Below are 27041 nucleotides of genomic sequence, written 5' to 3'. Positions count from 1 at the left end.
CTGATAAAAAATCCAACCAGGAAGCGGGACATCTGAGGTTTGTAGTTTTTCAACTCATTCCCTATCGAAGATACAGTGGGATATTGGTCATATTCCACTAGATGTCAACAGTCTTTAGAACCCTGTTTGAGGATTCTACTGTGAAGTAGGAGCGAATAAGAGGGGAATGAGTCAGAGGTCTGCCAGAGAGCAGCGAGCTGGCCACGCTCGTTCACGTGAGAGTTAGCTCTGTTCCAATGCATTTCTACAGACAAAGGAATTCTCCGGTTGGAACATTATTGAAGATGTATGTTAAAAACATCCTAAAGATTGATTCTATACATCGTTTGACATGTTTCTACGGACTGTAACGGAACTTTTTGACTTTTCGTCTGCTAATAGTGATCGCGCGTCATGAATTTGGATTTGTGTACTAAATGCGCAAACAAAAGGAGGTATTTGGACATAAATGATGGACATTATCGAACAAAACAAACATTTATTGCGGAACTGGGATTCCTGGGAGTGCATTCTGATGAAGATCATCAAAGTGAATATTTATAATGCTATTTCTGACTTCTGTTGACTACACAACATGGCGGATATCTGTTTGGGTTGTTTTGGTCTCTGAGCGCTGTACTCAGAATATAGCATGGTGTGCTTTTTCCGTAAAGTTTTTTGGAAATCTAAAGCGGTTGCATTAAGGAGAAGTATTTCTATAATTCCATGCATAAAAGTCGTATCTTTTATCAATGTTTATTTTGAGTATTTCTGTAAATTGATGTGGCTCTCTGCAAAATCACCTGATGTTTTGGAACTACTGAACGTAATGCACCAATGTAAACTGAGATTTTTTTAAATACAAATATGAACTTTATCGAACAAAACATACATGTATTGTGTAACATGAAGTCCCATGAGTGTCATCTGATGAAGATCATCAAAGGTTAGTGATATTTCTGCTTTTTGTGACTCCTCTCTTTGGCTGGAAAAATGGCTGTGTTGTTCTGTGACTTGGCTCTGACCTAACATAATCGTTTGGTTTGCTTTCGCTGTAAAGCCTTTTTGAAATCGGACACTGTGGTGGGATTAACAAGAAGTGTATCTTTAAAATGGTGTAAAATACTTGTATGTTTGAGGAATTTTAATTATGGGATTGTTGTTGTTTTGAATTTGGCGCCCTGCACTTTCACTGGCTGTTGTCATATCGATCCCGTTACCGGATTCTCACTGACATGCCTAGTTGAATAAAGGAAAATTGGATTTAGATTTGAAACTAATTTCCTGAATCAATTGACTATAATTTAAATGGAATTGACCCCAACCCTGTACAGTATGTCTGCAGAATAGAAATGAAGACCTAACCGTTTAATATTCCCTTTATACTGCACTTTATAGCGGTTAAGAGTGTTGTGGACCAGCAACCGAAAGGCCGCTGGTTTGAATCCCACAGCCGTCAAGGTAGAAAAATCTGCCATTCAGCCCTTGATCAAGGCAGTTAATCCCCAACAACAACTGTTCCCCGGGCGCTGATAACGCGGACGGCGATTAAGGAAGTCCCCAGCACCACTCTGATTCAGTAGTGTAACTGACTGGGTATCTCCTTTCACTCTGGTCTAAAGTAGTGCACTATATAGGGAATAGGGTGCCATTTGGGACTCAGCCTAGGAGTTAGAAGTGTTTATTTAGATCACTCGGAGGCATCTGAATTGCTCCCCATCTAAACAGGGCTCAGTGCCAAACTGATAAAACACACCAATGCCTAGCGGACAAGTAAAGACAAGGCTAGCACAGTATGCACTTGTTATGAGCATAACATGGGGGATATTCTGTATAGTACTGAAGGCTTCTCTAGTGAGTTGAAGTTGTTTTCAAATGTGGTCATGTCATTAGTAGAGTAGTTTTGACTGGTTAGGTTTGGTTAGGTTTAGAGTAGGTTTAGAATTAGGTTTAGAGTAGGTTTAGGGTTAGGGATAAGAGTAAGTTTAGGGTTAGGTTAAGAGTAGGTTTAGGTTTAGGTTAAGAGTAGGTTTAGGGTTAGGCTTAGAGTAGGTTTAGGGTTAGGTTTAGAGTAAGGTTTAGGGTTAGAGTAGGTTTAGGGTTAGGTTTAGAGTAGGGTTAGGCTTAGAGTAGGTTTAGGGTTAGGTTTAGAGTAGGGTTAGGTTTAGAGTAGGTTTAGGGTTAGGTTTAGAATAGGGTTAGGTTTAGATTAGGTTTAGGGTTAGGTTTAGAGTAGGGTTAGGTTTAGAGTAGGGTTAGGTTTAGAGTAGGTTTAGGGTTAGGTTTAGAGTAGGTTTAGGGTTAGGTTTAGAGTAGGTTTAGGGTTAGGTTTAGAGTAGGTTTAGGGTTAGGTTCAGGGTTAGGTTTAGAGTAGGTTTGGGGTTAGGGATAGAATAGGTTTAGGGTTAGGTTAAGAGTAGGTTTAGGGTTAGGCTTAGAGTAGGTTTAGGGTCAGGTTTAGGGTTAGGTTTAGAGTAGGTTTAGGGTTAGGTTTATAGTAGGTTTATGATTAGGTTTAGGGTTAGGTTTAGAGTAGGTTTAGGGTTAGGTTTAGAGTAGGTTTAGGGTTAGGTTCAGAGTAGGTTTAGGGTTAGGTTCAGAGTAGGGTTAGGATTAGGTTTAGAGTAGGTTTAGGGTTAGGTTTAGAGTAGGTTTAGGGTTAGGTTTAGAGTAGGTTTAGGGTTAGGTTTAGAGTAGGTTTAGGGTTAGGTTTAGAGTAGGGTTAGGGTTAGGTTTAGAGTAGGTTTAGGGTTAGGGATAGAATAGAATAGGTTTAGAGTAGGTTTAGGGTTAATCTTAGAGTAGGTTTAGGGTTAGGTTTAGAGTAGGTTTAGGGTTAGGGATAGAATAGAATAGGTTTAGAGTAGGTTTAGGGTTAATCTTAGAGTAGGTTTAGGGTTAGGTTTAGGGTTAGGATTAGAGTAGGTTTAGGGTTAGGTTTAGGGTTTACAGTAGGTATAGGGTTAGGTTTACAGTAGGTTTAGGGTTAAGTTTAGAGAAGGTTTAGGGTTAGGCTTAGAGTAGGGTTATGGTTAGGTTTAGAGTAGGGTTAGGGTTAGGTTTAGAGTATGTTTAGGGTTAGGCTTAGAGTAGGTTTAGGGTTAGGTTTAGAGTTGGGTTTGGAGTAGGTTTAGGGTTAGGTTTAGAGTAGGTTTAGGTCTAGTAGATATTTAGTGTAACATCTATAAAGAATCGACTGGAGACTATCCAATGTAGGTGTTACCCATACTGCACCTCTTTAATTCCTTCATGCATGTAGGTCTCCCCTGCTGGTTTCACCTCTCTCAGTCTCTCCAGGCCTTCCTGGATTTCATATCTTCAAACAAAAAGACATCAATTCACTATCCAACATGTTCTGGTACGGTGGGTGTGTTTACTATTGGATACGCATATAAATAGCCATTGGGGACTGTCATGACTAAACTTCAATTAAATGAGTCAGATTTAAAAACCTGCCAGGAATACACTGATGCTTTAGTACTTGTTATAGCAATAGAATGTACTATGATCCTTTATAATGTGTTACTACAAGGTGTATTACATGTCATTATCAATAGAGGAATATAATACCTGTCTCCAGTCAGAGGTAACATCACTTTGGCTGAAGATGAGAACACTATAAAGGAGACCCTCATGCTGGGGCTGGAATGAAACAACACAGTAGTGGACAAAACATTAGGAACACCTGCTCTTTCAATGACATAGACTGACCAGGTGAATCCAGGTGAAAGCTACCATCCCTAATTGATGTCACTTGTTAAATCTACTCCAAAAAAATGTTTTGCCTTTACCTCCCTTATCTCACCTCACTTGCTCATATTGTATATAGACTTATTTTTCTACTGTATTTATTGACTGTATGTTTGTTTTACTCCATGTGTAACTCTGTGTTGTTGTATGTGTCGAAGTGCTATGCTTTATCTTGGCCAGGTCGCAATTGTAAATGAGAACATGTTCTCAACTTGCCTACCTGGTTAAATAAAGGTGAAATAAATAAATAAAATAAATGAAATCAGTTTAGATGACGGGGAGGAGACAGGTTATAAACCTCCTAAGGTTTTCCACATCGGTGTCCCACCCACGGGATGGTTGAGCTAATGTAGGCTAATGTGATTAGCATGAGGTTGTAAGTAACTAGAACATTTCCCAGGACATAAACACATCTGATAATGGCAGAAAACTTTAATTCTTGTTAATCTAACTGCACTGTCCAATTTACAGTAGCTATCACAGTGAAAGAATATCATGCTATTGTTTGAGAAGAGTGCACAGTTATGAACTTGAAAAGTTATCAATAAACCAATTAGACACATTTGGGCAGTCTTGACAACATTTTGAACAGAAATGCAATGGTTCATTGGATCAGTCTAAAACTTTTCACATACACTGCTGCCATCTAGTGGCCAAAATCTAAATTGTGCCTGGACTGGAATAATACATTATGGCCTTTCTATTGCATTTCAAATATGACGGAACAAAAAAAGACAAAATAAATGTACTTTTTTTCCTTTGCATTATCTTTTACCAGATCTATTGTGTTATATTCTCCAACATTAATTTCACATTTCCACAAACTTCAAGGTGTTTCCTTTCAAACGGTATCAAGAATACGCATATCCTTGATTCAGGTCCTGAGCTACAGGCAGTTCGATTTGGGTATGTCATTTTTTTAAGCGGCAGATCTGCAGAAGAATATTCAAGCCTTCAGACAATTGAGGCGTGTGCCATTCAGAGGGTGAACGGGCAAGACAAAAGATTAAGTGCCTTTGAACGTGGTATGGTTGTAGGTGCCAGGTGAACCGGTAAGTGTCAAGAACTGCAACGCTGCTGGGTTTTCCATGCTCAACAGTTTCCCGTGTGTATCAAGAATGGTCCTCCACCCAAAGGACATCCAGCCAACTTGACACAATGGGGGGAAGAATTGGAGTCAACATGGACCAGCATCCCTGTGGAACAATTTCGACACCTTGTAAAGTCCATGACAGGACAAATTTGAGATTTTTGGTTTTATACGCCGTGTCTTTGTGAGATGCAGAGTAGGTGAACGGATGGTCTCCGCATGTGTGGTTCCCACCGTGAAGCATGGAGGAGGAGGAGGTGTGTTGATGCAGGAGTGCTTTGCTGTTGACACTGTGATTTATTCAGAATTCAAGGCACACATAACCAGCATGGCTCCTGCAGCGATACGCCATCCCATCTGGTTTGCGCTTATTGGGAATATAATTTGTTTTTCAACAGGATAATGACCCAACACACCCCCAGGCTGTGTCAGGGCGTTTTGACCAAGAATGAAAGTGATGGAGTGCTGTATCAGATGACCTGGCCTCCACAATCACCCGACCTCAACCCAATTGAGATGGTTTTGTATGAGTTGGATCGCAGAGTAAGGGGTGGCTACTTTGAATAATCTCAAATAAAATACATTTTGAGTTGTTTAACACTTTTTTTGGTTACTACATGATTCCATATGGGTTATTTCAGTAGGTGTGTCCATCATCTTGACTGGAACTGTATATCAACAGTAGCTTTTAGTGTTGTATCCTTTCTACACTAAAATTAAAAATGACAATTTAATTAATTAATTACACATCCTTTTTCCAATGAGACTGCACAGTAATACAACTCAGAATCTCATTGACATGAGAAAAACAGCATGAGATAGATAGTTATTGAATAGGCTGTCGAGCATGCTGACCACACCGCTCGCGTTGGAAAATAAATGTACACATTCATGTTACTCAATCATCGCACCAACAGCGCTCGCGCGCGTCAACGACAGTCTGCGTAGCCAGGCTCTAATATAGAACTTGGTTTTATTTGTGATGCTTGATGCGCTGCAAGTCCCGCCTCTCCCATCCCCTCATTGGGTTTTGGAGCATATACCCAAGTGGGTGATTGAAAGATGAACTGAAGATGCACACTCCAGTCCAGTTGGTGGTGGTAATGCACCTTAAAGTTGGTTTCCAACCGCCATATAAAGTCCAAAGAAGAAGCGTGAAGCGAGGAGAGATTTCTAGAAATACTCCGTTTACCCTTCTATCTGTGGATTGTTAGAGGACCTTGTGCATTTCAGGTAAAATAACAACCCAATGTTTATATCCCAGGACAAATGATCTAGCAACAGCAAGCTAGCTAAATTGCCATAGCGTTTGCTTTTTGACCTGTCCCCAAATGAATATAGTTGGTTCAGAGTTAGTTTTGATATTTCAACCTGCGTGTCATGATCGCGTCTGGTGAGCGTGGACAAAATAAACATGCACGCCAGCGATCTGGTCAGCGTGTAAGTGTGAAGACATTACTTCAGATGTGCAGTGTGACGAAAAGAAAATGATCAAAAAACGTTACATGGTATACAAGATACCAATACACTACATTGTATCACCTAATTTGAGTATGTGACTTAAGGGAGGATATGCTGTTCTCCTGTGGAAGGAGGAAGTGATGAGAGACAGGAAACAGGTTGTCATGGCAATGATGCATCAATACACACACACACACACACACACACAGCTAATCTCAGCCAATCTCTGCCAGGCTCAGCTAATGTCAACCTGTCACAGCTAATCTTAACTAGTCTGAACTGGTCTCAAATAGTCTCAAATAGTCTCAGCCTGTCACAGCTAATCTTAACTAGTCTTAACTACTCTCAGCTTGTCTCAACCCAGTCTCAGCTACTCTCAGCTCGTCTCAACCAGTCTCAGCTACTCTCAGCTCGTCTCATCCAGTCTCATCCAGTCTCATCAAGTCTCATCCAGTCTCAGCTCGTCTCAACCAGTCTCAACCAGTCTCAGCTACTCTCAGCTCGTCTCAACCAGTCTCAACCAGTCTCAGCAAGTCTCATCCAGTCTCATCCAGTCTCATCCAGTCTCATCCAGTCCTCCCCCACAGCACATCTTCATGCCACACGGCCATATCTGACAAGGAACAGCAGCCATATAGATCACGTACTTCCTGAAAAAGTATTTATGGGAACATGACTGAGTAGTTTGTTTGAGGACATTGAGAATGTATTCTAGTCGTAACTGAGAAATGTCAAAGAATTTGTATCAGTTTTAACTTTAGACAGGTGATAGATTGGCTAGAATCACATCTGAACTATAGAGATATTATGGATCTTATATATCTAGACTAACTCTGAGGCTAGACTGAAATATAAGGCTGTCATTTCAATTAAAACCTTCTCCGGTTCTCTCTTCCAACCAACACTGAATAAATCAAGAGCTTGCTTGCAATGCCAGACTGGGAGAAATCCGCAGAAAGGGGAAAAAAAAGAGAAATCTCTCCAGTCTGCATGCTCCACATGGCAGAACAGAAGTGTTCTTGGTAAAGGAGCATTGTATAGCAGATTGTCCTCGCCTCTCAGTGTTCTTTTGCCTTACTGTACATTCCCTGTCTCTCCCTGGCCCATTCCGTGCATACCGCCTGAGTTCAAATACTATTTGAAATCCTTTCATTCATTTAAAAATGCTTTATCTGTGCTTGACTAAGCTTGCCTGACTTAATGAACCAATTGAATAGTCCCAAAACGGTAAGCATCCGCCCATCTGGCGCTCTAGGCAGGCTAGAGCAAACGCTGAAAATATTTGAAACATGTCAAATACTACCCGAACCCAAGTCTTCTGGCCCATTCTGCAATCGGGAGGAGGGATAGATATCTATGTGTGGATCTGGTCCACCCCGGTTACAAATGGCCATTCTCACAGCCCAGAAGACTGATCCTCGCTGCCACCCACTCACACCTGGCCCATTTGCTATTTTCTTCAACAAATCGTTTCTTCATTTATGTTTGGCTGGGTCGATACCGTCTGGACTGGCACATAACATTTAGTCAACCGCCGTTGTTACGCAATCACAAAAAAAAAAAAAATCACCCTGCAATCAGGGCCACCAGAAAAACGTGTGGCTAGGTGGCGTTTGCACTTTTCAATCAGGTTTGGCGTCATATGACTTTTGATTTAGTTTAGCAAAATATATCGACGCAAAACATTAAAAAGAGTGGCCAAGTACCGTTTTTTTTTTTTACGATTTGCCTCATTTGTGAACTCGCACCATTTCTCTGTCCTTCACATCCGAGTGTTGCTGCAGGTGCCGTGCATCTCTTGACCAATCAGATTCACAGAAATCGCAGGTCGTGCGGGCCCGGGCACAACGCACAAAGCTCTCTCCCCTTTCCTTCCGGTATTTATTTAACAAGCATGATAACACATCACTCCTGACAGACGCAATCAAAAACAATCTACATAAATGTAGCAGCCTGTACAAGTAAACAGTAGAGATCTGACATGCTGGACTGCATGGAAACAAGACGATATTTCAGTCTGATGAACTGTAAACTATTAACAACAGCAGCTGCATGAACTGGTTTTGCCTCGGGACCGAAATTAAAACCAGTTTGTCTCAGTCACGACTCAATATTTGCGTTGCGAAAAGAATTGCCAAAATACAGTATGGAAAATTATTCTTAATACTATTTGACAAGAGAACAACATTCTCCTACCTCTCATGGTCAAAGATGACATTTTTGCCCACATTCTTGATGAAGAATGTTTAAAAAAAAAAACTCACTGGTTCGCTTAATAATAAGTCATTTGAAATGATTTATACTTTTAATACTTAATTAAGTATGTTTTAGCAATTACATTTACTTTTGATACTTAAGTATATTTAAAACCCAAATACTTTTAGACTTTTACTCAAGTAGTATTTTACTGGGTGACTTGCAACTTTTACTTCATTTTCTATTCATGTATCTTTACTTTTACTCAAGTATGAAAACTGGGTACTTTTTCCACCACTGTCTAGATTATATAAGAAAGCTGAGGATGCATTTAATATATATTTTTTTTACACATAATTTAACCTTTTTTGGGGGGGGCACAGACCTACCTCCATACTTCCATTAATTTATTTAAACCGGTACCACGTTCGTCATAGTGAGGAGACCAAGGCGCAGCGTGATAAGCGTACATCTTCTTTTAATGGAAGGAAGAACAAACACTGAACAAAGCTAACAAACCGCTATATCACACGAGTGCTGACATGCAACTACACATAGACAATAACACACCAAACCAAAATGGAAAATGGCAACCTAAATAGGATCCCCCAATCAGAGACAACGATAAACAGCTGTCTCTGATTGGGAACCAATTCAGGCCACCATAGACCTACAAATACCTAGACATACAAAAACCCCATAGATACAGAAAAACCCCTAGACAAGACAAAAAAACACACATACCACCCTCGTCACATCCTGACCTAACTAAGGTCAGGGTGTGACAACCGGTTACATTCACACGAGTCCTATGCCTACAATTCAATTTGGTTAACTGATCCTGTTCTGTTTTTATTCATTCAACACAGGTTGAACATTGTGAACTTTCCACTATAATAGTTGGTAAATATACAAGGCTGTATCGGTTTAATGGACTGGGATGAATTTGATTTGTGTTTTAGCTGGACAAAAGTCAGTTATAATAAGATCCACTGTTATTATTGTACAACAAAATGTGTCCAAGGGGCTCAGGTTCCATTTTAACAAACATATATCCAAACTACGGTCCAGCGTTGTCCCTTTTTCCCAGACCACAGTTCATTTGTATAACATACAATTACCATGTTTGGGGGAAAAAAATACTCACCTCACAAATCGGTCTGTAAGGTTTTTCACAAAGGCATAAATTTCACCCCAGTCTTTAGAAACACTTCCTGATCTGCAACAGAAAACACAGTTAATATATACAGTAGAATATATACCATTTACCAAAACAATTTACAGTCTGTGATGAGTGAATAAATGTGAGCCCAGCAGGAATCAAACCCACGACCCTGGTGTTGTTAGCATACCAACTGAGTCACAAGGGGACTATATGTGGAACCAACAGCTGATTTGCAGTGATGGTGATATAGTTTACAGTGATGGTGATATAGTTTACAGTGATGGTGATATAGTTCTGGTTACTGTACTGATAACACAAAGAGGGAGCCTTCTGCAGTGCATCAAAACATAGGTTTAACATTGAAGTGTGCTGCTGACTGAGCATAACATGAGTCAGCTGCATGTGTTCTAGACCAATGATTTAAGATTATATATTAATATGGTATACAAATTTGTTTATTATATATATATATATACACTGCTCAAAAAAATAAAGGGAACACTAAAATAACACATCCTAGATCTGAATGAATGAAATATTCTTATTAAATACTTTTTTCTTTACATAGCTGAATGTGCTGACAACAAAATCACACAAAAATTATCAATGGAAATCAAATTATCAACCCATGGAGGTCTGGATTTGGAGTCACACTCAAAATTAAAGTGGAAAACCACACTACAGACTGATCCAACTTTGATGTAATGTCCTTAAAACAAGTCAAAATGAGGCTCAGTAGTGTGTGTGGCCTCCACGTGCCTGTATGACCTCCCTACAATGCCTGGGCATGCTCCTGATGAGGTGGCGGATGGTCTCCTGAGGGATCTCCTCCCAGACCAGGACTAAAGCATCCGCCAACTCCTGGACAGTCTGTGGTGCAACGTGGCGTTGGTGGATGGAGCGAGACATGATGTCCCAGATGTGCTCAATTGGATTCAGGTCTGGGGAACGAGCGGGCCAGTCCATAGCATCAATGCCTTCCTCTTGCAGGAACTGCTGACTCACTCCAGCCACTTGAGGTCTAGCATTGTCTTGCATTAGGAGGAACCCAGGGCCAACTGCACCAGCATATGGTCTCACAAGGGGTCTGAGGATCTCATCTCGGTACCTAATGGCAGTCAGGCTACCTCTGGCGAGCACATGAAGGGCTGTGCGGCCCCCCAGAGAAATGCCACCCCGCACCATGACTGACCCACCGCCAAACCGGACAGCGTCTCCAGACTCTGTCACGTCTGTCATATGTGCTCAGTGTGAACCTGCTTTCATCTGTGAAGAGCACAGGGCGCCAGTGGCGAATTTGCCAATCTTGGTGTTCTCTGGCAAATGCCAAACGTCCTGCACAATGTTGGGCTGTAAGCACAACCGCCACAACCCAAAAGAGTAGGAATAGTCTTTTGTAGGCTACAGTCCAAGCTATGACTTCCAATGGTGCGACTGCTGTCGGCATCCAAACATTCTCCAACTTGAATAAACGTTTGGAGGTAAGGTTGATGACATCAGTGGTGTAATCTACGGCGATACGGATATCACTTATTAATGAATATTTACATAGCACATCGATGTGAATCACACTGCTGCTCTCTCATGTAGCTATTTGTGCCTTACGGATTGTGGTTGTTGTGGATGGCTGATCACAAATCTAAATGTGTATTTGAACCCAATAATGGTTGAATTCAAATTCAAGTTTAAGCTGCCTATCAATCATTGTTTTTGAAACCAGTGGACAGTCAGTGGAAAATGTGCTCCTGCAACAGCTGCATACTGTGGATTCCAGCCTATGGGAAAAAAGTGGGGCTTTTATTGCTTAATATAATTCATCCTGATAAAAAATATATCCAAAGGCCTTATGGACACATCCTCAAATTTGTACACTTTTGATAAGACTTAAAGGGGCAATCTGTAGTTGCTACATGCATTTTTGGACTTATAAATTATATATTTATATCCATTGACTCGTGAGGAATATATAAATGCCTCATGAGTTTAGATCAACTAATGCACTCCATGAGAACCCAAAATATCAGCTTGTTTTTCTCCAATGTTTAAACACTGTAAATGTAAACAAACACGGTATATCCTCATAACATGGTTACAACTATCATGTTGATATCATGGATGGTCAGTCCTGTATATCCTCATAACATGGTTACAACTATCATGTTGATATCATGGATGGTCAGTCCTGTATATCCTCATAACATGGCTACAACTATCATGTTGATATCATGGATGGTCAGTCCTGTATATCCTCATAACATGGTTACAACTATCATGTTGATATCATGGATGGTCAGTCCTGTATATCCTCATAACACGGTTACAACTATCATGTTGATATCATGGATGGTCAGTCCTGTATATCCTCATAACATGGTTACAACTATCATGTTGATATCATGGATGGTCAGTCCTGTATATCCTCATAACATGGTTACAACTATCATGTTGATATCATGGATGGTCAGTCCTGTATATCCTCATAACATGGTTACAACTATCATGTTGATATCATGGCGGGCAGTCCTGTATATCCTCATAACATGGTTACAACTATCATGTTGATATCATGGATGGTCAGTCCTGTATATCCTCATAACATGGTTACAACTATCATGTTGATATCATGGATGGTCAGTCCTGTATATCCTCATAACATGGTTACAACTATCATGTTGATATCATGGATGGTCAGTCCTGTATATCCTCATAACATGGTTACAACTATCATGTTGATATCATGGATGGTCAGTCCTGTATATCCTCATAACATGGTTACAACTATCATGTTGATATCATGGTGGGCAGTCCTGTATATCCTCATAACATGGTTACAACTATCATGTTGATATCATGGCTGGTCAGTCCTGTATATCCTCATAACATGGTTACAACTATCATGTTGATATCATGGATGGTCAGTCCTGTATATCCTCATAACATGGTTACAACTATCATGTTGATATCATGGATGGTCAGTCCTGTATATCCTCATAACATGGTTACAACTATCATGTTGATATCATGGATGGTCAGTCCTGTATATCCTCATAACATGGTTACAACTATCATGTTGATATCATGGATGGTCAGTCCTGTATATCCTCATAACATGGTTACAACTATCATGTTGATATCATGGATGGTCAGTCCTGTATATCCTCATAACATGGTTACAACTATCATGTTGATATCATGGTGGGCAGTCCTGTATATCCTCATAACATGGTTACAACTATCATGTTGATATCATGGATGGTCATTCTTTGCGTCTATAGTTCTGTCTATTAATCTGAGAGTGGTTACATTTCTCCAGGCCAATACCACAGCTTTTTACCAAAACAGAGGCAGGGCGACCGTTTTGTTAATATTTCATCTGTGGACTTGCCCTTTAAACAGGTGCATATTATCAAGATACCAAAGTGTCACTAACAACAAGGTAAACAATAGACCTATAGCAAGCGCAGCATATGGATCTCATTTATCACATGTAAATAGCACTTTTCAGTACTGCTCAAAGCCATGCCATGAGCGCAGCCTTTTATTTGTCAACTGGAATCAATGACCCAATCAGTCCTCCACGACAACACAATGATGAACAACACAGTAGGACTGGCTAATAAGTCCTTAGTTTTGGGGTTATACTCAAGTAAAACTATTTGGCTAATCTATACTTCCATATTTCCAAGTCCTATTCTTGAAGATCAAGAGGTATAACATTTATAGGAATGACTGGAATTCTGATGACTTTGGTTTTTAATGTAGATATGTCATTGAATCATATTATTATACATAACAGAAAGCGATGGGTTAGAAGAAGCCCACATAACCAACCCATACAGTAAAATGTAACATCCACATATGGCCAGCTATGTAAACTTTAACATGGATTTATCCTGCAATAGATGTCCTTCAAATGGTAACATACATTTTGTCTTCTTCTAACACCTCTTAAGGGGAAAGTAATCTAAAAGTAACTGAATGTAATCAGATTACATTACCGAGTTTGGGGTAATTCAAAAGTTACATTACAGATTACAATTTTGGACAGGTAACTAGTAACAGATTACATTTAGAAAGTAAATGACACAACCCCATGCATGTTTTTCATATAGGTGGTCGCGGGAATCGAACCCACTATGCAGGCGTTGCAAGAGCCATGCTCTACCAAACTGAGCTGATGTCATGCCTAGTTTGGAGCTTGCATAGGAGAGCAAAAGCCCATACTCCACACATTGTCTGCTGGAAGTGGTGATAGATGAAAGACATCCACATTGTCTTTGAAACTAAATAGAACATGAGTCATACAATTCCTGAAGACTCTATGAACTTGACCCCCCCCCCCCCCCCCCCGCTGCTGCTGTTGACGGTCTCTTTATACCGTCTCTTTATACCGTCTCGTTATACCGTCTCGTTATACTGTCTCGTTATACTGTCTCTATACTGTCTCGTTATACCGTCTCGTTATACTGTCTCTATACTGTCTCGTTATACCGTCTCGTTATACCGTCTGTCTCGTTATACCGTCTCGTTATACTGTCTCGTTATACTGTCTCTATACTGTCTCGTTATACCGTCTCGTTATACCGTCTCGTTATACCGTCTCGTTATACTGTCTCTATACTGTCTCTATACTGTCTCGTTATACCGTCTCGTTATACCGTCTGTCTCGTTATACCGTCTCGTTATACTGTCTCGTTATACTGTCTCTATACTGTCTCGTTATACCGTCTCGTTATACCGTCTCGTTATACCGTCTCGTTATACTGTCTCTATACTGTCTCGTTATACTGTGTCGTTATACTGTCTCGTTATACCGTCTCGTTATACCGTCTCGTTATACCGTCTCGTTATACTGTCTCTATACTGTCTCGTTATACTGTCTCTATACTGTCTCGTTATACCGTCTCGTTATACCGTCTCGTTATACTGTCTCTATACTGTCTCGTTATACTGTCTCTATACCGTCTCGTTATACTGTCTCTATACTGTCTCGTTATACTGTCTCTATACTGTCTCGTTATACCGTCTCGTTATACCGTCTCGTTATACTGTCTCTATACTGTCTCGTTATACTGTCTCTATACTGTCTCGTTATACCGTCTCGTTATACCGTCTCGTTATACTGTCTCTATACTGTCTCGTTATACTGTGTCGTTATACTGTCTCGTTATACCGTCTCGTTATACCGTCTCGTTATACCGTCTCGTTATACTGTCTCTATACTGTCTCGTTATACTGTGTCGTTATACTGTCTCGTTATACCGTCTCGTTATACCGTCTCGTTATACCGTCTCGTTATACTGTCTCTATACTGTCTCGTTATACTGTCTCTATACTGTCTCGTTATACCGTCTCGTTATACCGTCTCGTTATACTGTCTCTATACTGTCTCGTTATACTGTCTCTATACTGTCTCGTTATACCGTCTTGTTATACCGTCTCGTTATACCGTCTCGTTATACTGTCTCTATACTGTCTCGTTATACTGTCTCGTTATACTGTCGTTATACTGTCTCGTTAAACCGTCTCGTTATACTGTCATTATACTGTCTCGTTATACTGTCTCGTTATACTGTCTCTATACTGTCTCGTTATACTGTCTCGTTATACTGTCGTTATACTGTCTCGTTAAACTGTCTCTTTATACTGTCTCGTTATACTGTCTCGTTATATATCTCTTTATATTGGTAAAGTGTTCATTATGGTGCTCATGAGGAGCAGAGTCCAGAAACATATTTTGTGTTATAACCACTAATATTTTGTGTTGTGAGTTTTTACAGCTGCATGACAATAGAGATTCAATGAACTCAAGTACTGTGGCCTGGTCTACTTCCCTGGTCGACTTCTGTGGTCGACTTCCCTGGTCTAATTCCCTGGTCGACTTCCCTGGTCGACTTCCCCGGTCGACTTCCCCGGTCGACTTCTCCGGTCTACTTCCCCGGTCGACTTCCCCGGTCTACTTCCCCGGTCGACTTCCCCGGTCTACTTCCCCGGTCTACTTCCCCGGTCTACTTCCCCGGTCGACTTCCCCGGTCGACTTCCCCGGTCGACTTCCCCGGTCTACTTCCCCGGTCTACTTCCCCGGTCGACTTCCCCGGTCGACTTCCCCGGTCTACTTCCCCGGTCGACTTCCCCGGTCGACTTCCCCGGTCTACTTCCCCGGTCGACTTCCCCGGTCGACTTCCCCGGTCGACTTCCCCGGTCTACTTCCCCGGTCTACTTCCCTGGTCGACTTCCCCGGTCGACTTCCCCGGTCTACTTCTCTGGTCGACTTCTCTGGTCGACTTCCCTGGTCTACTTCCCCGGTCGACTTCCCTGGTCTACTTCTCTGGTCGACTTCTCTGGTCGACTTCCCTGGTCTACTTCCCTGGTCTACTTCCCTGGTCTACTCACTTTCTTGCTACAATATACCACTACCACCTACTTTCATGAAATAAACTATCTTGGTCGATAGCTGAGAGGACTGCTAGATTGTTATCATTATCAAAGTTCCACTGCACTTTGACAATATAGTAACTAATAACGAATCTGGGTGATAAGCTTTGTGAATACGTTATACTGTAGGGTCCTTTCCTCGATCCAACACCTATGGCCTTTTTTCACACTACTGAGCTAAACCGAGCTGAGCTGCGTTGACCTGGCCTGGTTACACACTGGTTACACACTTCAAGAGAATTGGAATGAAGCCAATGTTTCACTGACAGCCACTGATCAGGTCTGATTGGTTGATTGTTCAGGAGTCTAAAGCAGCGGCTAATGTCCTTCAAAAAGGTTCAAAGGTCAAAGCAGAACTTTACCTCAGAGTTACTGCTGGAACAGATCTGGAAAGACAATGTGAAGAAAGAAAAACAACAAATCTGCAAGCCAGAACAGTATGGGTTAGGCATGTCCTATAGTGTGACTCAGGTACTAGTGTAACGGATGTGAAACGGCTAGCTTAGTTAGCGGTGTTCGCAGCGCTAAATAGCGTTTCAATCGGTGACGTCACTTGCTCTGAGACCTTGAAGTAGTGGTTCCCCTTTGCTCTGTAAGGGCCGTGGCTTTTGTGGAGCGATGGGTAAACGATGCTTCGAGGGTGACTGTTGTTGATGTGTGCAGAGTGTCCCTGGTTGGCGCCCTGGTATGGGCGAGGGGACGGTCTAAAGTTATACTGTTACACTAGCAACCTCAACAAAAGGTTTGGACCTCTTGGTGTAATGGCTAAGGTGTTGGGACTGTCCTACTAAAGCAAATCAAAATACCCCTTTTTACTTTGTCAGTTGTATCAACAGTACTGTGAGCATCATCCTGTCATTTTCTAACTGAAGACAGGATGGAGTAGACAGAGGGTTTGAAACTGGGGCAGGAAGAGGAGGAGTGGACAGAGGGTTTGAAACTGGGGCAGGAAGGGGAATGGGAAGGAGTAGACAGAGGGTTTGAAACTGGGGCAGGAAGGGGAGGAGTAGACAGAGGGTTTGAAACTGGGGCAGGAAGGGGAGGAGTAGACAGAGGGTTTGAAACTGGGGCAGGAAGGGGAGGAGTAGACAGAGGGTTTGAAACTGGGGCAGGAAGGGGAGGAGTAGACAGAGGGTTTGAAACTGGGGCAGGAAGGGGAGGAGTAGACAGAGAGTTTGAAACTGGGGCAGGAAGGGGAGGAGTCGGCAGAGGGTTTGAAACTGGGGCAGGAAGGGGAGGAGTAGACAGAGGGTTTGAAACTGGGGCAGGAAGGGGAGGAGTAGACAGAGGGTTTGAAACTGGGGCAGGAAGGGGAGGAGTAGACAGAGGGTTTGAAACTGGGGCAGGAAGGGGAGGAGTAGACAGAGGGTTTGAAACTGGGGCAGGAAGGGGAGGAGTGGACAGAGGGTTTGAAACTGGGGCAGGAAGGGGAAGGAGTAGACAGAGGGTTTGAAACTGGGGCAGGAAGGGGAGGAGTAGACAGAGGGTTTGAAACTGGGGCAGGAAGGGGAGGAGTAGACAGAGGGTTTGAAACTGGGGCAGGAAGAGGAGGAGTAGACAGAGGGTTTGTAACTGGGGCAGGAAGAGGAGGAGTGGACAGAGGGTTTGAAACTGGGGCAGGAAGGGGAGGAGTAGACAGAGGGTTTGAAACTGGGGCAGGAAGGGGAATGGGAAGGAGTAGACAGAGGGTTTGAAACTGGGGCAGGAAGGGGAGGAGTAGACAGAGGGTTTGAAACTGGGGCAGGAAGGGGAGGAGTAGACAGAGGGTTTGAAACTGGGGCAGGAAGGGGAGGAGTAGACAGAGGGTTTGAAACTGGGGCAGGAAGGGGAGGAGTAGACAGAGGGTTTGAAACTGGGGCAGGAAGGGGAGGAGTAGACAGAGAGTTTGAAACTGGGGCAGGAAGGGGAGGAGTCGGCAGAGGGTTTGAAACTGGGGCAGGAAGGGGAGGAGTAGACAGAGGGTTTGAAACTGGGGCAGGAAGGGGAGGAGTAGACAGAGGGTTTGAAACTGGGGCAGGAAGGGGAGGAGTAGACAGAGGGTTTGAAACTGGGGCAGGAAGGGGAGGAGTAGACAGAGGGTTTGAAACTGGGGCAGGAAGGGGAGGAGTGGACAGAGGGTTTGAAACTGGGGCAGGAAGGGGAAGGAGTAGACAGAGGGTTTGAAACTGGGGCAGGAAGGGGAGGAGTAGACAGAGGGTTTGAAACTGGGGCAGGAAGGGGAGGAGTAGACAGAGGGTTTGAAACTGGGGCAGGAAGAGGAGGAGTAGACAGAGGGTTTGTAACTGGGGCAGGAAGAGGAGGAGTGGACAGAGGGTTTGAAACTGGGGCAGGAAGGGGAGGAGTCGGCAGAGGGTTTGAAACTGGGGCAGGAAGGGGAGGAGTCGGCAGAGGGTTAGAAACTGGGGCAGGAAGGGAAGGAGTAGACAGAGGGTTTGAAACTGGGGCAGGAAGGGGGAGGAGTAGACAGAGGGTTTGAAACTGGGGCAGGAAGGGGAATGGGAAGGAGTAGACAGAGGGTTTGAAACTGGGGCAGGAAGGGGAGGAGTCGGCAGAGGGTTTGAAACTGGGGCAGGAAGGGGAATGGGAAGAAGTAGACAGAGGGTTTGAAACTGGGGCAGGAAGGGGAGGAGTCGGCTTGCACAAATATGACATTGAGCCAAGATGGGAAAGAAGAAGAATTTAAGTCAAAACATTTTTTTTATCAAGTCTGCTTCCTGGTACGTAGTATTGCAGAACTTGAGTTGTGTCCCAACTCTTGCTGAACTGGAAAGAACTATCCTGATGTTACAAGTTAGTGTTGATGGAATATATATGAATGACTAGAATATTCCACCCTGAAGCCATATAATCGTATGAAATTGATTAGAATTATGTATAACCATAGTCTGTACAATACGTCTATAACAGTATCTTAAAAACAGACAAGATTCGGTGCCGACCTTGGCTGGAGCCACTGAGAGCACTTCCCAGGGTCTCCGTCTCCTTGGCTGGAGCCACTGAGAGTACTTCCCAGGGTCTCCGTCTCCTTGGCTGGAGCCACTGAGAGTACTTCCCAGGGTCTCCGTCTCCTTGGCTGGAGCCACTGAGAGTACTTCCCAGGGTCTCCGTCTCCTTGGCTGGAGCCACTGAGAGCACTTCCCAGGGTCTCCGTCTCCTTGGCTGGAGCCACTGAGAGTACTTCCCAGGGTCTCCGTCTCCTTGGCTGGAGCCACTGAAAGCACTTCCCAGGGTCTCGGTCTCCCTATCTTGAGGGAGTAAGTCTCTCAGATTCCCCTAATCTCTGTCGGCTGGGTAGCAGGACATTGTGTGCTAATGTTAGTGTGAATGTGTGTGCGTGAGAAGACAGTATAAAATGAATTGTTTTGTACAACAGGCCAGTGCTCTCTCGTCAATAAACTTTCTGACTATTGTAGCTGGGCCTCCGTCTGATTCATTTCAACCAGTTTCTTACAAATTCTGGGTTTCAGGCAGAGTAGTTTAATTGAATTGGGTTTATGAACATTGAGAACATAATAATCGTAACAAGTTAGTAAACCACATTTATGGCAAACAAAGGGATTTGTGTTAAACCGATGGTTAGATTTAGGCTGCAACCCTAAAGTATTGTCTCTGTAGCTTCATGTTATTATGGTTTGGCAGAACTATACAGTGTATTCAATATAGCCCACAGTCATGCTGTCATTGTGACATAGGCCTGGCATGAACTGGTGATGAAATCAGAGCTTTAAAGTAAAGTGGAACAGAGGTGGTTCGGCAAACTACTCAAAGTGACTTATAACCTTTCCCGAGACCTGAATACTTGTGTTAGCTCCCCCAAACGAATGCGTAGGCCCTTAGCTCGCGTTTCTGATGCGCAGGAGACCGGGATTTGAACCCATGTCAATCTGTCACATACACACTAGACTATGTTGTAGTTGTCCTGCATCCTCATGATAACTCCTCTTTGCTGCCCTGAGTTGAACTTGACCATGATTCAACCATCCTAATGATGACACGTGTGTTGGAATGTCCTCTAATTAAATTTAGACCAGCGTTATATATCATATAAGCAGGCAACCAGAACTAACCAATTTAACCGTTCAGCTGCTGAAACTAACGGACAATACATACACGGGATTTGTTTTGAATCTAAAAACATATGAAGAGTCATTGTGACTGTACATTGGTAAAGGTGACATTGTGGACACATTGTTATTGTTTAACTGTTATATTGTAGCACTGTGTAGCTACATTGTTTTCCGTGTATCCATCCCTAAGCACAAGCAGCTACTCCTGTGAAACAGATGTGATACAACGTTTTACTTACCTATCTAAAACAAAGTACAAGTCGTAAGCTCCGTGGCAAGACGCGTCTTCTGCACGACAAGACCATGCAAACAAACTCAGCAGAATTACGCCAGCTGTTACTGCTGTTGACGTCCAGTGGAATTTAGCGCGATGGCGTGTTTTCTCCTTCATTGTCAAGTTCAACGGCGTTGCCGTTGTGGGCCGCAAAGTAAACTTCTAAAGCGAAAATTACACACGTATTATTCTAGCACATGAACGGCGGACCTAGTGAGTAAACTAAAAACGATTCGCACATCTGCAACCGTTGAGGAGCAAGATGTCAAAACGTATACAAGCGCAACAATGATATATAGCCTTCTTACAAAATAGAGGAAATAACAGAGCCCATGTCACCGACAGTATTTCCTAATGTCCTATGACCATTTTACACTATCTCTTGTAACCTCAGCAAGTCTCAGCAAGTGTTGGGTCAATTTAATAGCCCATTGCATAAAACTTCCCCGTAGGCTACACGAAGCAGCACACTCCCACGAAAAGTTAGGTTCATTCCAAAAGGCGCATGCGCCTGGTGAAAACAGATGTGGTAAAGTTGAGTGGGTCTCCGGGTGGTCGCAGTGCTGTCAGAGCGCAAGCACACACCCAACAGCTGCTGTAAGGTCTTTCAGAGGTTGGGGAAAGCGGAAAGGCAAAATGCTATGCACAATTCAATCACTAGAATATCGGCCCATAGTAGCCTAGAGGTTAGAGCATTGGACTAGTAACCGAAAGTTGCAAGTTCAAACCCCCGAGCTGACAAGGTACAAATCTGTCGTTCTGCCCCTGAACAAGGCAGTTCCTAGGCCGTCATTCAAAATAAGAATTTGTTCTTAAATGACTTGCCTAGTTAAATAATAGTATATTGACAATTATTTAACCAAAGGTCGGTTTAAAGTGGGTGAATAGCCTATAATAATTTGCAGCCTAGTCTTTATCTAAAATGCCGTTTTTGGGTGGAGGCGAGTGAGGGCTACCAATTAAATATGAAAACATAGCCTAGGCCTACTGTCGATGCATCTTTTGTTATGCTGAATACAGCACCATCAAAACGAAAACCCAAATCCTGCTGTCACCAGTCCTCTATTTTAATCCAACCACAGTAGCGGCAAAGATTTGTTTTAATCTGACGATGATTTATGAGATTGAAGCCTAAATCATGATTATGAAATAGAAAGTCGTTATTATGAGGCAATGAGTCATTATTATGAGATACTAAGTCATTAGTCTGAGATATTAAGTCATTATTATGAGTTAGTAAGTCATTATGAGATAGTAAGTCATTATTATGAGATAGTAAGTCATTATTATGAGATAGTAGGTCATTTATAAGAAATAGGGAGTCATTGTTATTAAATAGGGTGTCATTATGAAATAGTAAGTCATTATTATGAGATAGTAAGTCATTATGAGATAGTAAGTCATTATAATGAGATAGTAGGTCATTTATAAGAAATAGGGAGTCATTGTTATTAAATAGGGTGTCATTATGAAATAGTAAGTCATTATTATGAGATATGTTTAGTTGATCTTTATCACATGAATCCAATGTCCTCAACTTTCAAGGTTAACCTTATGTACAGTGCCTACGGAAAGTATTCAGACTCCTTGACTTTCTGCACATTTTGTTACGTTACATCCTTATTCTAAAATTGATTAAAATTGTTGTTTTTTTCTCATCAATGCAACACATAATGACAAAGCAAAAACATGTTTTTAGATTTTTTTTGCTATTTCATTTTTTTAAATGAAATATAACATTTATATAAGTATTCAGACCCTTTACTCAGTACTTTGTTGAAGCCCCTTTGGCAGCGATTACAGCCTTGAGTCTTCTTGGGTATGACGCTACAAGCTTGGCACACCTGTATTTAGGAAGTTTCTTCGATTCAGCTCTGCAGATTCTATCAAGCTCTGTCAGGTTGGATGGGGAGTGTTGCTGCATAGCTATTTTTAGGTTTCTCCAGAGATGTTCGGTCGGGTTTAAGTCCGGGCTCTGGCTGGGCCACTCAAGGACATTGAGACGTGTCCTGTTGGAAGGTTGGAAGGTGAAACTTTGCACCAATCTGAGGTCCTGAGCGCTCTGAAGCAGGTTTTCATCAAGGATCTCTCTGTACTTTGCTCTGTTCATCTTCGACTCGATCCTGACTAGTCTCCCAGTCCCTGCCGCTGAAAAACATCCCCACAGCATGATGCTGCCAACACCACGCTTCACAGTAGGGATGATGCCAGGTTTCCTCCAGACGTGACGCTTGGCATTCAGGCCAAAGTGTTTAATCTTAGTTTCATCAGACCAGAGAATCTTGTTTCTCATTGTCTGAGAGTCTTTAGGGACCTTTTCGCAAACTCCAAGCGGGCTGTCATGTGTCTTTTACTGAGGAGTGGCTTCCGTCTGGCCACTCTGCCATAAAGGCCTGATTGCTGGAGTACTGCAGGTTGTCGTTCGGGAAGGTTCTCTCATATCCACAGAGGGACTCTAGAACTCTGTCAGAGTGACCATCAGGTTCTTGGTCATCTCCCTGACCAAGGCCCTTCTCCCCAGATTGCTCAGTTTGGCCGGGCGGCCAGCTCTAGGAAGAGTCTTGGTGGTTCCAAACTTCTTCCATTTAAGAATAATGGAGGCCACTGTGTTCTTGGGGACCTTCAATGCTGCAGAAATGTTTGGTACCCTTCCCCAGATCTCTGCCTCGACACAATCCTGTCTCTTTCGACCTCATGGCTTGGTTTTTGCCCTGACATGCACTGTCAGCTGTGGAACCTTATATAGACAGGTGTGTGTGTACCTTTCCAAATCATGTCCAATCAAGTTGTAGAAACATCTCAAGGATTATCAATGGAAATAGAAATCAATGGAAAACGCTCAATTTCAAGTCTCACAGCCATGTCATTATGGGTTATTGTAGATTCCTGAGGATTTTAATTTTTTTAAATACATTTTAAAATAATTCTGTAACATAACAAAATGTGGAAAAAGTCAATGGGTTTCGAAGGCACTGTATATCCTATAGTCAATCACACATTTTGTTTGTTTATGTGTATGTATGTATGTGTGTGTGTGTGTGTGTGTGTGCGTGCGTGCCTGCGTGCGTGCGTGCGTGCGTGCGTGTGTGTGTGTGTGTGTGTACATATGCGTGTGAGAGAGAGAGAGTTTGTGGTGATATTGTTCCATATTAATAATGGACTGGAGAGTTTCGTTGATGTGAGTTTGTGCCTGTTTGATGACATTTGGATGGCATCAGATTTAATTAATTAATTAATTAACATCAATTATTCTTATTTTTAAATGATTAATATATAGTATATCTGCAGGACAATTCAGTATCAATGATGCAGACTTACTATCTCATAATGACTTACTATCTCATAATGACTTACTATCTCATAATAATGACTTACTATCTCATAATAATGACTTACTATCTCATAATGACTTACTATCTCATAATAATGACTTACTATCTCATAATACTGACTATTATCTCATAATAATGACTTACTATCTCATAATAATGACTAGTATCTCATAATAATGATTTACTATCTAATAATAATGACTAGTATCTCATAATAATGACTTACTATCTCATAATAATGACTAGTATCTCATAATAATGACTTACTATCTCATAATACTGACTAGTATCTCATAATAATGACTTACTATCTCATAATAATGACTAGTATCTCATAATGACTTACTATCCCATAATGACTTACTATCTCATAATAATTACTTACTTTCTCCTAATAATGACTTACTCTCTCATAATGACTTACTATCTCATAATAATGACTTACTATCTCATAATAATGACTTACTATCTCGTAATGACTTACTATCTCATAATGACTTACTATCTCATAATAATGACTTGCTATCTCATAATAATGACTTACTATCTCATAATGACTTACTATTAAAGTTAGCTGCCGACACAACGGGGACCGTCAGACTATATATATATATATAGACACTATATACACACTCACTAGACTTTATACTAGACCAGGGATTTCCAACCCTGTTCCTGGAGAGCTACTATCCTGTAGGTTTTCACTCCAACCCTGTTCCTGGAGAGCTACTATCCTGTGGGTTCTCACTCTAACCCTGTTCCTGGAGAGCTACTGTCCTGTGGGTTCTCACTCCAACCCTGTTCCTGGAGAGCTACTATCCTGTGGGTTCTCACTCTAACCCTGTTCCTGGAGAGATACTGTCCTGTGGGTTCTCACTCTAACCCTGTTCCTGGAGAGCTACTGTCCTGTAGGTTCTCACTCTAACCCTGTTCCTGGAGAGCTACTGTCCTGTAGGTTCTCACTCTAACCCTGTTCCTGGAGAGCTACTGTCCTGTAGGTTCTCACTCTAACCCTGTTCCTGGAGAGCTACTGTCCTGTAGGTTCTCACTCTAACCATGTTCCTGGAGAGCTACTGTCCTGTGGGTTCTCACTCTAACCCTGTTGGAAAATATACAGGAAGGGCTCTCTCCAGGAACAGAGTTGAACTATTACCCTGTGCTAGACTAGTGACTAGAGTGTAGGGATGGCAGGTGGACTAGTGGCTAGAGCGTAGGGGTGGCAGGTAGCCTAGTGGTTAGAGCGTAGGGACGGCAGGTAGCCTAGTGGCTAGGGTGTAGTGGCGGCAGGTAGCCTAGTGGTTAGAGTGTAGGGACGGCAGGTAGCCTAGTGGTTAGAGTGTAGGGACGGCAGGTAGCCTAGTGGCTAGGGTGTAGTGGCGGCAGGTAGCCTAGTGGTTAGAGTGTGGGGACGGCAGGTTGCCTAGTGGTTATAGTGTAGGGACGGCAGGTAGACTAGTGGTTAGAGTCCAGTGGTTAGAGCGTTGGACTAGTAACTGAAAGGTTGTTAGGTCGAATCCCCGAGCTGACAAGGTAAAAATCTGTAATTCTGCCCCTGAACAAGGCAATTAACCCACTGTTCCTAGGCTGTCATTGAAAATAAGAATTTGTTCTTTATTAACTGAGTTGTCTAGTTAAATAAAGGTAAAATAAATAAGGAAAAAAATATTGTTTTGAACACCTCCAAAACAAAGGTCACGTGGTTTGGAAAGAAGAATGCCCCTCTCCACACCAGTGTGGTCACTACTTCTGAGGGTTTAGAGCTTCAGGTAGTCACCTCATACAAGTACTTGGGAGTATGGCTAGACGGTAAACTGTCCTTCTCTCAGCACATATCCAAGCTGCAGGCTAAAGTTACATCTAGACTTGGTTTCCTCTATCTCTTTTCAGTTCGTTGCAGCTAGCGACTGGAACGAGCTGCAGCAAACACTCAAACTGGACAGTTTTATCTCAATCTCTTCATTTAAAGACTCAATCATGGACACTCTAACTGACAGTTGTGGCTGCTTTGTGTGATGTATTGTTGTCTCTACCTTCTTGCCCTTAGTGCTGTTGTCTGTGCCCAATAATGTTTGTACCATGTTTTGTGTTGCTACCATGTTGTGTTGCTTCCATGTTGTGTTGCTACCATGTTGTGATGCTAACATGTTGTGTTGCTACCATGTTGTGTTGTCATGTTGTGTTGCTACCATGTTGTGTTGCTACCATGTTGTGTTGCTACCATGTTGTGTTGCTACCATGTTGTGTTGCTACCATGTTGTGTTGTCATGTTGTGTTGCTACCATGTTGTGTTGCTACCATGTTGTGTTGCTACCATGTTGTGTTGCTACCATCTTGTGTTGCTACCATGTTGTGTTGCTACCATGTTGTGTTGCTACCATGTTGTGTTGCTACCATGTTGTGTTGCTACCATGTGGTTTTCATGTTGTGTTGCTACCATGCTGTGTTGTCATGTGTTGCTGCCTTGCTATGTTGTTGTCTCGGGTCTCTCTTCATGTAGTGTTGTGTTGTCTCTCTTGTCGTGATGTGTGTTTTGTCCTATATTTATATATTTTTTAAATTGTATTTTTTAATCCCAGCCCCCGTCCCCGCAGGAGGCCTTTTGGTAGGATGTCATTGTAAATAAGAATGTGTACTTAACTTACTTGCCTAGTTAAATAAAGGTTAAATAATAAATAAAATAAATATATAGACACCATATACACACTCACTAGACTATATATACACACTATATACACACTCACTAGACTATATATACACACTATATACACACTCACTAGACTATATATACACACTATATACACACTCACTAGACTATATATACACACTATATACACACTCACTAGACTATATATACACACTATATACACACTCACTAGACTATATATACACTATATACACACTCACTAGACTATATATACACACTATATACACACTCACTAGACTATATATACACACTATATACACACTCACTAGACTATATATACACACTATATACACACTCACTAGACTATATATACACACTATATACACACTCACTAGACTATATATACACACTATATACACACTCACTAGACTATATATACACACTATATACACACTCACTAGACTATATATACACACTATATACACACTCACTAGACTATATATACACACTATATACACACTCCCTAGACTATATATACACACTATATACACACTCACTAGACTATATATAGACACTATATACACACTCCCTAGACTATATATACACACTCACTAGACTATATATACACACTATATACACACTCACTAG

At 42.0% G+C, this 27041-nt stretch overlaps 1 protein-coding gene across 1 annotated transcript in view; it reads right to left on the bottom strand.

Annotated features, from left to right (window-relative positions):
- LOC110536457 (anthrax toxin receptor 2) overlaps nt 1-21044 on the bottom strand; it is a 151121-nt gene extending 130077 nt beyond the window's left edge. Inside the window, exons 1-4 of the mRNA XM_090191237.1 lie at nt 20383-21044; nt 9624-9695; nt 3550-3621; nt 3214-3295 (exon numbers count right to left, since the gene is read on the bottom strand). Coding sequence (XP_090047363.1) covers nt 3214-3295; nt 3550-3621; nt 9624-9695; nt 20383-20534 — 378 coding nt within the window. The 5' untranslated portion in view covers nt 20535-21044. The remainder of the gene's footprint in view (nt 1-3213; nt 3296-3549; nt 3622-9623; nt 9696-20382) is intronic.
- Between the last annotated feature and the right edge of the window lie 5997 nt (nt 21045-27041).

This window comes from Oncorhynchus mykiss, chromosome 11 (genome assembly GCF_057628025.1).
Source record: "Oncorhynchus mykiss isolate SJ-2025 chromosome 11, ASM5762802v1, whole genome shotgun sequence".
NCBI classification, from domain to species: Eukaryota; Metazoa; Chordata; class Actinopteri; order Salmoniformes; family Salmonidae; genus Oncorhynchus; species Oncorhynchus mykiss.
The sequence above is the reverse complement of the archived record's forward strand: the minus strand, read 5'-3'. Positions and strand labels throughout refer to the sequence as shown.